This window comes from Papilio polytes, unplaced genomic scaffold, assembly GCF_000836215.1.
Source record: "Papilio polytes unplaced genomic scaffold, Ppol_1.0 DF824382.1, whole genome shotgun sequence".
Taxonomy (NCBI): Eukaryota; Metazoa; Arthropoda; class Insecta; order Lepidoptera; family Papilionidae; genus Papilio; species Papilio polytes.
Window position 1 is genome coordinate 970,505 of NW_013524822.1, and position 16,169 is coordinate 986,673.

General features: G+C 34.3%; 1 protein-coding gene across 1 annotated transcript in view; it reads left to right on the forward strand.

The window, feature by feature from the left end:
- The first annotated feature begins 1,058 nt into the window (after positions 1 to 1,058).
- The window catches only part of LOC106111118 (AF4/FMR2 family member 3-like), a 57,773-nt gene continuing 42,662 nt past the window's right edge, over positions 1,059 to 16,169 (forward strand). The window contains exons 1-2 of the mRNA XM_013293096.1: positions 1,059 to 1,067; positions 1,172 to 1,304. Of these exons, the coding sequence (XP_013148550.1) occupies positions 1,059 to 1,067; positions 1,172 to 1,304 (142 nt within the window). The remainder of the gene's footprint in view (positions 1,068 to 1,171; positions 1,305 to 16,169) is intronic.

The window sequence follows — 16,169 nt, forward strand, 5'->3', positions numbered from 1 at the left end:
AAATACATTACGTGAATCGTGAATGTTTGACGTAGTAACCACGCTCGCCGCCGGGACTTACGCCCCTGTCACACTGACGTAAGAAAGCAGAGTGTAACGGAAAAATTCGAAAGAATTTCGCTCCGCAATGTTCAGTTTGAACCGAATAATCATGCCAAGAACCGCGTTGAATAAGGAACAAACTGTGATAGCAGAATTAGTTACAGAATTCTGTCAACATCGACCTCATCGCGAAATATAATTGCATCTTGATTTTGCTTGAATTTGGATTTCGCTTTTGTTACGCAAAGTGATCAAGACGTGACGTCACGTCATCAACGACAAAGATATTATAAGATATATATATACGATACTACATAATTAACCTACTTATGCTGTGTTCAACCAAGTTATCTAGGTGTAAAACGCAAGTTACGTTCGGACACGTGTCATGAGGTAGTTGAACCAATAACACTGCCGAATAGTTCAAAGTAGCTGGGAAACCGGCCATCAGTAGTACTTTTTCACAATTCGCTTAGTTGGTAGTGTTTTGTTTCATTTTGTGTCCGTTTTGGATTGGCGGCAGTGTGCTAGGGGGATGTGAAAACCGCGCTCGCCGCTCGGGACTTAACGAATCTCTCATTCGCTACTGTTACAGCTGCAGAACAAAGTCTATATGAATATGCGCTTTCATTTCATGTTTTTTTATACGAGAACAAAGAGAAGGTATTATTTTGTACTCTGATACTGTAGTTTTTTACTGTCGTATATAAATATGCGAGTGTTGCGTGTTGATTAACAATGGTGTACAGATGAAGTTGTTATGTGTATTTTTTTTATTAAATATGGTTTTATTTGAATTAAATTCATGAAACAGTCTAAGTAAATATAGAGTAATTGAAGAAAATTAAAATTTTTATCGTCGATTGAATTTGTTTCAACGGAAGTTCTGCCTTACGCCCTCAACAGTATATTTTCCAAGCACATCTAGGGACATTGTATTTAGAATCATGTGTTTTTGACTCTATTTCTTGGGCAGAGCCAGTCAAATAAAATGTAACTTAAATTCTCTATCTTAAATGTATGACGTCCGTTCCCGTCGGTGGCTCGGATAGGACTGTCTTGTTGTCATATGCCGACTGTAGACAACAGTGTTGCCATATACTACATTAAGTATTCATTTTGTTTGTAGGTTGTGGGCAACCGGGACCGCGTGAGCCAGCAGATCCAGATCAAACTCGGCGACTACCAGATCGCACAGACGCTGCTCGACGACCCCAGCAAATCCATCGGCATCTGTGCTGAGCCCCCCAGCCCCGCGCCATGTGAGTAATACAACGTCACTTTTAATCGTTTGACTACAGAAATACTCACAGAAAATTGTCATTCGTTTCGTTCACATATTCATTTGTTACCAGTTCCGTAAAGTCTGAACGGAGGTGAATGAAACTAGGCACAGGTAGAGACGTAGTCTGAAAGGAGGCATTTAGGCAAAAATGTGTGGTTTTTTTTTGTTTGTATTAATATGTATCAAAATGTTTTCCATCTCTCATTTATCTACAAAGGGTAGTAATTTTGTAAAATAAACTATAGTTATGTTGTACGGTAAATAAAATTTAGCTTGATTAAGGTATTTTAAAACGTTAATCTTTTGTCGAATGACATTTTTTTGAGACTAAAATGTTACGAAAGTTGTTACTCTAACAAGAATCCTCTTCGTTTTATTGCATAACAATTTCGGTGCGCCTCTCAAAATTTAATAGGAGGACTCTTATGAACATATTTTAATTAAACGTCTGTAATATAAACTGTTAATTTTGGTAACGGTATTAATCTTTCCTTTAGGACTTTTTAAGTCGTAAAAAAAAGAGTCAGTGGTAATGGCAAAAGATTTTTTCAAGTCGGTTCAGTAGTTTCAATGTCTATATACAAACGAACAATCAAATCTTTCCGTTGTTATTGTGAGATTACATTGACAGAACAATTTAAAAAAGTATTTAATCTGTTGCCTTAATAAAGCTTGAAACAATATTAACTGTAAACTTGTGAAATGATTACGGGCCAAACTTAAAAGGTTCACATTAAATAAATGACCTAATTTAAGTTCAAATCAAAGATGTTTTTAAGCAATATGTTAATAACTATTATGAATTAGAACAATGAACATGGAAATCTGTCAAACTGTCACTCTGTTTTCGCTGCAAATTGCCAGACCAAAATACACCTTATTTCAATTCTACTTAATTGTACATATCGTATATAGTTTAATTGGCTAACGTTATCTATACGCATGTATCGATACGCCAATCCGTTTGATCGTGTCTCGAATAACGGACATTCCATTCTCAAAGGGCCCCCAAGATTCTTCGACTCGTTCGGGTAGAAATTCGATTTAATTTTGTTCGGATTTGCCCGCGCTGAAGACAGGGGTGTGAGGGAGACGACACGACACTCTCAATGAGCCCTTAGAGGGTGCTTTATAAATACAAATTAGACTACATGATAGATTTAGATTCAAATTTGTAGTCATAGAAGTTTGAGCATGACTAGCTGTTGCTTGCGACTTCGTCCGCATAGAATTAAAAAAAAAAAAGAGAAAATTGCCTTTGTTACTTAGTGGTTATGTAGCTTTTCAATGGGGGAAGATTTTTGAAATTGGTCCATAAGAAATAGTTTTCTAAATCTGTTGTTACATCGATATGTGTTCCTGTGGATTTTCAATCCCAAAATACTTGATTAAAAAGATGTTTTTAGCAATGTAATTGTCTTTTAAAGAACAGACACATCAATGTTTTAGTATAACCATATTGTTAGTGGAAATTCACGTATTTTTGATACCGATACAAGCTTTTTGTTTGATTGGTAAAACAAAGTTTCATTTAAAATCTGCCAAGTAATAGGATCTTCGTAGAAGTTTCTTAAGTTTATTATTCACGTAAAAGCGGCGAAGGGTATAGATTTCAGGTGGAGTAGATAATAAAAGCGAGGTTTTATGTGGCGATGCGAACTTTTTTTATTTGTTTGAGGATTATGCGGGGAACGGATAATTTCGACGAGGCATTAACATAACAAAAGCGGCCAAGTTATTTGATTCGCGAGCTGCCGGGGGCGGTGTGGCGTGGTTCGACTTCAGGTGTCTAAAGACATCGGATATTCTCGCCGTTCGTCTTTTAACATTTCGTTATTTCTACTGTTTTTAATCAGTCACGTTTTTAGTATATTTCAGGGCAAGGCACTTGCTGTATATAATTTTATGGGCATATTATAAGGAGGAATGAATCGCATGTTACAAGGAGAACGTTAGTTATGAGTGTGGAAGGGTACACCGGTAAGTGAAGGGACTGAGATGACATATGGTAGAGTTATGTGGATGACGAAAACCTGTTGCGCCGACTCTACGGGAGAAGGATAAGGAGGAACATGATGACATAAGCCAGAAAGTGTTAAGATTTAATGTGGATGGCTACAGGTGTAGGGGAAGACCGAAGAAAGTATGTATGGATTGCGTGAAAGAGGATATGCTTAAGAAGGTAGTGAATTCAGATTAGACGGCTGATAAAGATGTATGGAAGAGCAGCACATATTGTGCCGACATTCCGTAGAGACGAGAGCAAGTTGATAACGATGATGTACAACCTAACTTAACAGTAGGATATTTCGTAAATCAAATCGTTTATATTGAAGCTTCAAAGTTAAGTGGTTAATGCCATTATTGTAACTGGAAAAGCGGAGCGCTGCAAACAAGCAGTCCGAGGTAATATAATTTGAGGGAGCTCGTGCCGGCAGTTTTTTACCCGCATCCAGTTCGTGTCCCGCCCACCGGTACTGTAGATAGCCCGCTGTCTTTTAGGGTTGGCACAATATCGATGTATTGATGTCAGTATCGATATTTTACAGTATCGATTGATTATCGAGAAACTTTGGAACTATGATATTTATCTTTGTGTGGAAAAATAGGCCTCAGATGTTCATGTTTTTCATCTAAAATTTTTCGTAATTTTAGGCTAAAGATGACTAATGCACATAAGGGTGTGAATAGAATATTTTTTTGTAAAGTAAAGATGCGGAGATTTGAGTATTTTTTTCACATTATTTGTGGTAAGTGGTATTGTTTTTGAATCAATGAAACATTTAACAAAAGGTTTGTAATACAGCAATATTGTATTAAGATAATATAATAAAAGAGATTAACGGTCGCCGGCGGATACCGCCATAAAGCGCTGCCCCTATAAAAGTGGCAATAATGATACTCAACACAGAGTAAATAATTGTAAGACACGGCGTTAAGAGGCTGCCGACTCTATATGATTATTCACTCGACCAATCAAAGCTTAATTAAAATAAAAAACTCTGGCTTGATCTAAATGTTTGATAGAATAGCTATTGTATTATTTAAAGCTATATTATATTTGTGGTAACCACTATCGAAACGCTTTTTGTTTCTAAGTCTTACTAATATTATAAATGCGAAATTTTAGACAGATGGGTAGAGGTTTGTTACTAGTTATCTCCAGAACAACTCAATGGATCTCGTTGAAGTTGGACATAGATGTAGAACGTAATCTTTAAGAATTAAAGCTTCTATTTTTTTTAATTTCGCGCTGATGGAGTCGCGGGCGATAGCTAGTTTTCCATAATCGTTGAATAGTCCAGTCTAAATTCCCATTAGGAAGTAATCCTTTGAAAGTTTAAATGAATGCCCGAAGCTAGCTTTTAGTCGAGGGTTAATCCGCTAAGTAGACTATGCGTGGTCAGCAAATAGTCCTGTGAACTTTGCGGCCTCCTCGCTATCTCACTTAACGACCGGACGTAATAGATAGGCTTTGTAAGATTAACAAGTGTGTTTGTTAATACTGATTTGAATAGAAGTTTATATTGCTTTGTAGTTTTGGACTTTTTTTTACTATTCAAATAAATTAAGCACTACAGAATGTGTTGAAAGTGAACTTTACCATAAGACCGATAAAGAAAAGGGTCCTTCTAGGTCATTATTCCACCCAATCTATCGATTATATTTCATTTGATCTATCGTACTTTGTTTCTAAGCGATTATTTTACTTGAGCCTCCACTGCCTAAAGACACAACCCATCTCTTTTATAGTTCTTGTAACTAAAATAACAATTGGTTGTTTCAGTAGAAACTTAAGTGAACACGTGTATGTAGAGTACGCCCCGCGGAGGTTTGTCGGTTTTTCCGTCAATCAGCTGTGGCCTTGTTTATGTCGTGTATGAGACATGTTCGCTGGCCTGTCCTTAACGCGCGTAACCTGTCACATCACCCGCTGAGAAATGTATCGTGTAATGTGTAAATGCTGATTATTGTAAGAGAAATCAGAGAAATTGTATTTTTTTTTATGAATTGTGACATACTGTCGATTAGTTCGAATGTTATTATCAATAAAAGCGAAAGTTTAGATGGATGTTTGTTACAGTTAGTAGCCTAAACTGCTGAACGGATCTTGATGAAATTTGAATTATGTGTAGAGGATAGTCTGAAAGAACACATAGCCCCTAAAATTCAGTTATTCGATTGTACATTTAATGTGCTTACTAGAATAATTTCGTGCAAAAAAATTATAAAGCGCAACGGTCGATGGCGTTTTGACTTATGACCATTTTTCAGGCGAGAGTGCAAGGGTGACCATGTTTTGATATTACTGAGAATTTCCCTTGAACATAATTAGTACACTACCTTTTGTCCTTAAAGCTAATGTTTATGTGCATTTCGACAGTATAAACTTGTGGTTAGAATAAGTCAACTTAAAATAAGGTTGATTTAAAGTATGGCGTATCAAAATTATATCTATTTCTGTTTGGAAACACTCCAATACCGTCTTTTACGTGATTTTATCTAAAGGCATTCCATAATACCTGCAACATATCCGGCAATAAACATCAATATGTTGACCCTAGCGCTGCCGACCGTTAGCACGTCACACCGGGGTCTTATCGGCCCTCCGTCGCTGACGCCGGACGCCTTATTTGCTCACCACCGCTTCACGCGACCTGAGTTATTTCAATGCTATCGCGGAGAACACTAAACGTAGCTTTCCTGTTAAATTTTAGGGGGAATTTTTTTAATAAACACGCGATAAGATTCCCTTTATTATGTCGAAGTAATTAGTTCAAGTTGAATTCCTACCTATGATTAATGGTTTGGCTTCGTGTATTTTAGAAGAGTATTACAGATAGATATAGTTTGTGCAAGCGTTAACTTGTTGTGAATATTTAAACACAATTAGCATACGTTATGGTTGAAAGACAGCTATTGCGAATATACAGAGCGGCCTAGAGCGGACGATATTCCGATTTGACATGTGAACGCTCCGCTTAATTCCTTTAACGATTACGAGACACACACAATTAAACTAGTAACTACGTTTATGTATGTGTGGGTGATGTATTTGTGTGCGTGTGGGCATTCCGTAGCCGCTTGATGAGTGGTAATGATAAACGACTTCACGGGAATCTTGGGTTTGTGTGCACATAATTTCTTATCCAAGATATATTACACAGTAGTTGGCTTGTCTTTTTTTGCAATGCAGATGATTTAATGATGTATTTATTGTGTAAAGATTTGAATGTATATAGGGAGTTGTTCACTCGTAAACAGGGTTTTTATCTAGTAATATTGAATTCTGTTACGAGATTGGGTTTTTTAAACTAGAGTATTGATTAAGTTAACGAGAAAATATGTTTGAACTAGCTGTTCCCGTGCGACTTCATCCGCATAAAATTATGAAAATTTTATTTTATTGTTTACATGTGTCAAATTATCAATTGCAAATGTCAAAATGACATGACGATGGCAACCTTGCTTCCTTTATGTTGGCAGCAACTTATGGTCTCTTTCCCACATTAGGGTTTTTATCCAAAATATTTACCCCCTAAGTTTAATGGCGTGAAAATATATAGCCTAAAGCGTGACATAAGTGTAGGGGTTTTATTAAAAATAGAATTATTCAAAAATATGCTGTGATTGCTGACATCTTAGGCAACAAAGATGTGTGTATTTACGCTTTTATTATAATAGTATAGATTACAGATTTAAAATTAAATAAGCCATCTCATAAGTACGTGTCTGTGAAATATTTTAATATGGCATCGCTTATTTAACGACTCGTCTTCATTTAACGTCGATATGTTAAATGCTGAAATAACAAGCCGCTCGGTCCCACGCTAAAAGGCCGCAGATAAAAGAACCATCGTCTCGCACTAAACAATGAATTTAGGTAAAATATTATGACATGAAACTAGATCGGCTATTGTATCTATCAATAATGTTAAATGAGAATAATGTTTTATTTATAATAGTAAACGATTACTTTTAATTTTGTTCGAAATTCAAAATTTTCACTGTTTTTTTTTTGTTTTTTATTTATATAAAACAAGCTGCTGCTCTCCACTTTGCCCTCGTAAAATTTAAAAATTCAGCGATAGTGTAACTTTCTAATGGTTACAGAAATCGGAGCAGTAGTTTTTGAATTAATTCAATACATACAAGAATAAACAACTTTCCTCTTTATAATATAGTATAGATTACATATCATAGTATAGATTACATAATAATTTTATTAGGTGACGATTTGGTCATCAATTATCTCGTGTTTACTTTTACACCCAGAAATAGTTGTGGCATTGAAAGTGTTAAAAGTTGTAGATTGTTTTATTTAAAACAAATGGCTTTTATAATTAAATTTGTGTAAATCTTATTGAAACTATAATTGTGAAAGTTTAGATGGATGGATGGAGGGATGTTTGTTAGAGTTTGTAGCCTAAACGGCTAAACGGATTTCGATGAGACTTGGAATAGATGTAGAAGATAGTCTGGAAGAACACATATGCTATTCACTTTTGTTTTTTTTTCATTCTACGCGGACGGAGTCGCAGGCGAATGTTGGTTTTATAATAAACTTATGTTATTCATATACTGCGACTTTGTATTCGTGCTTTCTAAAGTGGGTCAGAATCTCTTGTAATATTCTAAGATCTTACCTCAGCGGGAATTTAATTTCGTACAAACTGCTCCATTCAAAGTCAATTCAATGAGGACTTTGTTCGTATAGCGCGTTCGGCTTTTAGTGTTGGGGCTTTATAAATTTTGTTTTTATCTTTTTATTACTATATGTAATTCATTTTGTTTCACCAGTGTTAAAAATTAACCATATTATTTACAGTTAATAATAACTGTACTTTAATAGTACTTTAAGTAATAATACTCCACTTTAACTTTGCGGTCAAAATGTTACCGAGTAATTTTTTTTCTAGTTTATTGTGTTCTATGTAAGATATAGAGTAAATGAAATAAATACAAGAAAGTGATATGAGTACGAGATATTTCACGGAACATGAAACATCAATTTATAAAACTAGCTGTTGCTCGCGACTTTGTCCGCGTGAAAAAAAAAATAGCGTATGTTACTCACAGATAAATTATCTATCTAACGGTGGAAGGATTTCTAAAATCGGTCCAGTAGTTTTTGAGTTATTTCAAATACAAATCTTTCCTTTTAATATTAGTATAGATAAACATAGAATATTTTTGTGTATATATTTTTCTTTCTGTTTTAATAATAAAAAGGGTTAGAGTATTTTTATCCCTTTGACATATGACCGTCTTTTGTACTATATTTACCTGCTTTTTAACGTGGCATCTTCTATTGAAATATAACATAAATTCAATAGATTTTGCAACAGCTGTCGAAGTTAAGGATTGTACACATTTTGTGCTTTTTGTTAAGGTTAAATAAATAACTTTAAATTCTAGCTTTATTGTAATCAAGTCTCAGTCGCGCTAATTTTGAGAAAGTTCTAGTATTGTTCTTACAAAGTAGCAATGTCTTGTAATTGTTAAGTCGAGAACTTTAAGTTTATTAATCAGAACACTTTTCAATTTACTATTTACAATAACAGTAGGGAAATGGATCACTCATGGTTACTATATTTGTCTTTTTTTTTTCTAAAATCGCCTTATTTACCTGAAATCTATTTTAAATTGTTCCAAATGCTTTTGTCCCTGACTTTGTCCGCACGAAATTAAAAAAAATAATTATCAGTGGCCTATATGTTTTGTTATTGTCCGTATCTGTTCAAAATTTCATCGAGATTCGTTATGTATTTTATAATAGTATTATTGAATGAGAAACTAGGCTGCTATAGAAACTCTGGTATTAAAATTGCCTGTGTTTTTTTTTTAAATGGATGCTAATAATTACCTTACTCTCAGCCAGTTATGGCCGCCTCAATACTTAGTGCTCGTGAAATGAACCTCCAGCGAATCCTCCGAAATTGCGAGCGGCCCATTTAAAAAACCCTTGCTATACCTCAAGTGCAGTAATAAGCTACCGGATAAAAAGCGCAGCCAGTTTGCAACGTTATAGTACCTATTACTCTCATTACGAACCGTCTCGACGTTTTATGACGAGAATACAGTGCTGAAGTTAGCGGATTAATATTGGGCTGCTGTTTCTGGCAGTTTCTGTTTATTTTATCGTTACCTAGTGATTTATTAGTGTTAGATTGACCTGAGTTTTAACGGAGTAAAACTCTAGTTACGTAGTTCGGAAACGCATTTCATTAAATTATTGAACCATAAACTAAAGAATGGTTAAATTCTGGGAAACTGGCCACTTGTAAATCAAATGAATAAGTCTTTACAATGTTACCTACAAAACCTTTTTAAAAATCATCAGTAAAAAAGGGCAATAACTGACATTGACTTCTCGACCTCACCTTCGATTATCGACACGCAAATTTTGTTCTAGTCGACGAATTTGAGAACTAAGAAATTTTGTAACGAATACTTGATCAAACGTTAGTAAATTAATCAGTGTCTTATTTAGCTTAGTTGTAATAGCAACCTGTTATTGTACTGTAACCAAGCTTTCCTTAATTAGTCCTGACATGAATTTGTCCTTTGTTCCCCGTTTTCCGGCAATTCTTGTCAACCGGCAACCCTAGTTGTCAATCAGCGGCATACGCCGCGTGCGTGTGCCACCCTTGACATTCATTCAACTTCGTACGTCAACAATGTTTACGTGTTTCGTAAACGCAATCACGCAGTATTGTTATAAAAAATGGAAACTTGTTTTTATTAATAAATCCGATGACTTGACGGAATTTGTTTTGATTGATGGATGTGTAGTGCTTAAGTGATTAAAGATTGTTTATTGAAATAGTTTTGTCCTAATGATACCAGTCTTGCAAAAGATAAAAATGTGCTAAAAAATTGGCTACCTTGGTAAGCAATTAATGTGAGAATTAAGGAAATTTAAGATTTGTTGCATTTTAGACAATGGCGTGAGTTAGACTGCTTGATAAATTCTCAAATTTTTATTACAGAGATCATTCCTTAGTAAATAGTTAATCATTTAATTAAACATTCGTGTTTCAGATCTTAACACATATTAAGTAAAATAAATCGCAATCACATAAAATACCTTGAGAAAATCCGCACGCACAAAACTCGAAAGTGGGTTATTTTAATAATCCAAGCCCAGCCCGGCGGTGATTTACTGGTCTCGAATGAAATATTTATGAGAATCACTCATTTTAAGCCACCCTAATAGCGCGGGGTAGCCGGGGCGCGCTTTCTGTCGTGTACCCGATTTACCTCGATGTTACCGCGACGTAATGTCGAAGTTACCCCCATGTAACGTCCTTTGATCGCGGCCGTCTATTGTAAAACCACCGTGAGTGAAATAATATTTGAGAATCTGTGTCTGCAAGCAACTAAGTTGTGTTTATTCTTGTGGGCTTCGGACACCAAAACATTTATATTCAACCTTCAAAGTATTACTATTACCAACCCGTTTTACGTGCCTACATTGCAGTACTCCTGAGTTTTATTGATTATAATTATCTCCAGTTACTCTGGCCTACATAAATGTGTAGGTAAAGGCGTGGCACAAACGTTCCCACCGGTAGCGACCTCAGCAGGGGTCACCTCGAGCCCGGCATGTTATCAACCCCCAGGGGTACTCGCGAATTGATTCTGACACCACCGCGAGAAATGGCAAATACAAACACATAAGTACGGCAATAACCGTGTTAATGAAGGGCACAGTTCATTTTTATTTCACTGAAAATTTTGACGATTAAATTAGGTCCATTACCTACTTTTAGGTTACAGATAAGAGAATTATTATTAATAAGTCTAGACTAAGATTGCTTTTTAAATTAAATTTTTTGTTTAACTTTACCAAAGGTAACCTTTCAGCGTTGGCCTTTTTTTATTAAGTTTAATCTCCTAATTTATTTTCGGTTAAATGCATATTATAATTGTATCTAATTATCCATTGTTTGTAATAAGTCGACAACTCCAGATGTGTATAAATCTATACTATTATAATAAAGCGTAAACACACAATACTTTGTTGCCTAAGATGTAGCAATTACAGCATATTTTTGAATAATTCCTTTTTTAATAAAAGGCCCTACGCTTACGCCATGCTTTAGGCTATACATTTTCACGCCATTAAACTTAGAGGGTAAATATTTTGGATAATAAGAGAACGTAAGTTGCTGCCAACATGAAAACAAGATCATTAAGATTTGTCATATCATGTCATTTTGATATTTGCTATTGATATTTTGAGAAATGTAAACAATAAAATCAAATTTTCACAATTTTATGCGGGTGAAGCCGCACGGAAACAGCTAGTATGACAAAAAGAAAAACCATGTGATCTAGTAACTAGAGGTTTACTATTTTTAGTGGCTTTTGTTTTAAAGACAGGGGAGATAGGTTATCGCAGCTGTAGGGTTTATACCATATGTTCCTATAATGTATTTCCTCTTTAAGTTGATCCTAAATATAGATATGCTGGAAGGGGACCCTAATATGTAGACACGTGCGACAAACACGTTGCATTAAAACTAAGTACATTTAGGGCCTGTCTTACCAAATTGTAAATTGCCTGATATCCAACGTGTACTCGTATGTGATGGAAATGTCGGCTATTGTTCCCTTAAGTGACGTCATTTTTACGCTATCTGAGCCTCTGTCAGCCAATAGTGGGACAGGCTCTTACTGTAATAAATTGATAATCAATTTAAAATTGGTTATTTTTATTCATAATTTTTTGTTAAAAGCTGTTAGGAATTAAACCAATTTAAGACACAAATTGCAGAAGTTTCTTGCGGAGTCTTTGAAAAACTATTAAGTGTTTATTTAATAGGGCTTAAAGATACTTCTGAAAGATTCATATTACTAAAAGATACGCCGGTGAAATTTTAGTACAGCAATATATTTAGGAATCCGCTATAATTTATGATGCGTTAAACGGTAACGCAGTTTCAAACATGTGGTGGCCAAGTGTACCTTCGCCTATTAACCCACCGGGGTTAGCAACCTGAGGCACATAACGACCACACTAATGGCTCGGAGCTAATTGCAAAAATGTTTATAATCTCTGCTCTATAGATAGTTCCGATGGATCTTAATCAAGATACGTACATATAAATGTATGTTTAAACCTGGCCTTGTTTATATTAATGTTAGAAGAAATATATGTATTTTTGTATGTATTGTAATAACTCAAAAACTAATGGGCTGATTTTACAAATTATACCACCATTAAAACGCCACGTTATCAGTAACAGGTTATGTATCTTTTATAATTTCACGCGGACAAAGTCGAAAGCAACAGCTAGTAGTATAAAAAATCAGTATAACTTAATCCATATTTCTTACAACTATTTCTTCTGCGTATGCTCTATTTCATTAGTAACTAGCTATTCCCGTGCCACTTCATCCGCATTAAATTATGAATATTTTATTGTTTACATGTGTTAAATGATCAATTGCAAATGTCAAAATGACATGACATGATGACATACCAAGGCAACGTTGCTTCCTTGATGTTGGCAGCAACTTATGGTCTCTTTCCCACATTAGGGTTTTTATCAAAAATATTTACCCCCTAAGTTTAATGGCGTGAAAATGCGCGCCTAAAGCGTGACGTAAGTGTAGGGCTTTTTATTAAAAAAAGAATTGTTCAAAAATATGCTGTGATTGCTGACATCTTAGGCAACAAAGAAGTGTGTGTTTACGCTTTATTATAATAGTATAGATGTATAGATTTACTCATTGCCAATTGAAAAGCAACTTATAAGAACGATGTTATCCCATGTTGTGACATTTAACTACTTGTTTGTAATTTGAGTGTTAATTTAAAAACATTTGAATTGTAGTTGCACGATTATAGACTTTGTGTCGTACTGATAATGAGTATTTTCCTTTAGCAATTACTTTACGTGAGCAATGTAGGTTCGATTAGGTTATAATTTTCTTCATACATTGTTGCTTTTGCTTGTATTAGATATGTCTGTGCTGTCTCATTTTATGTATATTTTATAACACGTTGTTATTACCTTGTCATATTTTATATGATTAATGTACAGTTGTGAATAGTACTGAACTGTGTGAACTTTGTTATTATTATTAGCAATTTTTAAAGAAATATTTTATTAAAGTTTGTTCTTTTTGATTTAATTCATTGTCTAATAAGCAACAATAACTTTTCGATTTATTACGCAATTTATTTTAAGAGAATAATTATTCTAATCGTTAAAAATTATGTGCAGATGTGACTTGAATAAAGATGAAATTTAATTTAAAAATGAAAACATTAAAAGGTTAATTCATGGAGACTACGTTTTTATACTTTATTGTGGAACCTCAGAAGGAAATAACCCTGGGATTCCACTGTCATAAAAGGTGCAAAAAACATTATACTATTTAGAGATTTCCCGGTAGGACAACGTGTTTAGTACTAAGAGTCATAAATTTCTCCTCTAATCGGCTACAATTTTTTGGCAAATGTTATTCAAAACAGCATGTTGTTTACCCACGCATGTGTTCACGTCTGGTACGAGAATAGCAGAAGCTTTTCGACGCGACGCTGACCGACATTCACGCGTCCTTAACGATGATGACGTCATCCGACGCCAATCAAATGCTAAAGTTCCCTACACGAATTGATGATATGTTGATGAAATAAAGTATGCTCCTTCCCTCTCTATTCTACGGAAGTGAAGTGAGATAGAGCATCTTCAATTTGCCGTCGCGTAAATTTATGCTAAAACAGTTGTTTGCTTTTAAAACATTTAGCTATCAACGAAATCGCTTATTGAATTTGTACGATGTTACTTTATTCTTGATACTTTGACAGTTATATTTTTATTAAAAAGTGTAATATAATTTTTAAGGTTGCTTTCTTATCTGTGGTATAAAGCTTAGAGCCTGTAATCTTGAATTTAATTTCAAACTTTGGACTGTTCATTTGAATACAAATCTTTTTAAAGGTTGTTTAATATTTATATTGTTAGTTAAAAGTTACAATAAATTTGATTTTATGATTTGTGGCAGATATGAAGTTAAATTTCTAACTTTTCTATACTAATATTATAAAGAGGAAAGATTTGTATTTTGTATGTATTGAAATGACTCAAAAACTACTGGGCCGATTTAAAAAAAATCTTTCACAATTAAGAAGCTACGTCATCGCTGAGTAACATACACTATATCTTTTTATAATGTTAAATTTCAAGTGGACGAAGTCGCGAGCAACAGCTAGTTCCACATGTATATTAACGTCTTAGTAATTAATGTATCGTATTTTTTCACATTTAATTTCATATTAATGTTTTCGATATCCCAGTATATTTATATTTTAAGTTTTTTTAATAATCTTAAGCGCTTGTATTACGAGAACATCATCCTATCTGCCGAATGGAAAGTTTTACAGCCCGTCAAATTTACGACTTGAGGCGTATGAGTTTGTCTATCTACGAAGTCCAATACATTCGCGACATAGTTATTTAGATGAAAGTTATAGATGGAAAAAGGGTAATTTGCAAATAGTAACATTTATGTTTCTGACTGGCTGTTTCTCGTGATTTCGTCCGTTTGAAATTAAAATAAGTAGCCTATGTTACTCACAGATAAATTACCTTTCTAACGGTGAAAGAATATTTAAAATCGGCCCAGTAATTTCAGAGTAGTTTCAATATATAGATGTGTCAGAAACTCCAAGGTCATAGTAATAAGATACGTTTACCTACTGAATAAAACAAAGTTTGAATTTGTATTGCGTTTAAAGTGCAATATACAATCAGCTGCATAAATAAAATATTTACAACGCTACAGAAACTTATGGTTTCGATGTCATATGCATGTAAGTTTTGGTATGCCATAAGAAAAAGTATTTGATGAATATGTAGAAGTATTTTTGAAAATGAAAACTGACAAGTTTCTAAAGTTTCGGAAATGTCTCTATGTTTTTGCATCTGACTGTACTTTGTTGTGACCACTTCTGTTTGCAAAATGGTTGGCACTAATGTTATGTTGTCCATAATGTTGGTAGCATGTTTGTGTACATAACTATATGCAAACAAATATCTTGCAATTACGAAGAGGAATAATTCAAAACAATATGCGCTTGCGAATGCGATGCACGGACAAATCTATAAGTCGTGAGTGGTAATCGCCTTGAAAAACATATTCTTAGCTTAAGATGCGTTTTCACTTAAGTTTTGTGGTTAAATTATCTCTATAAATTGTATGCTTTTAATTACTTATAACTTTTATGTTACGTGAAACATGTGACTGCAATTTGAGACAATTTTTTTTTTCTAAATTCTTATTAGATAACTCTTTCCATGCGGCTACTTCCGCTTAAAATTATATTTTTTTACTTTTGTGAAATTGTCAGTTGCAAATGTCAATATTCAAATGCACAAATGACAACCATGGCAACCTTGCTTTCTTGATGTTGGCAGCTTGTAGTTTATGGTCCCTTTCCCACATGAAAGATTTTTTCCAATTTATTTACCACCTAAGTTTAATAGCGTAAAAATATATAGCCTACAGCATGTCGTAAGTGTATGGCTTTTTATTAAAGAAAGTATTGTTAAAAAAATACGCTTTGATTGCTGACATCCTATGCTATTAAGTAGCGTGTGTTTACGCTTTAGAATTAATACAGATTGAGGTCAAGTGGTTTCTTAAATTTTAATGATATTTAAAATCCCTTAAACGTTAGTATAATAAGACACAAATGTTAAATAATTTTGTAGAAACTGTCAGTGGAAGCGCACCTTTAGCGAGCGTTCGCACGGACGCGAAAACGCTAAGCGGTAACTATGTGTCAAAATAGAACGTATGGGATTGTATGAAGCTGTTCATA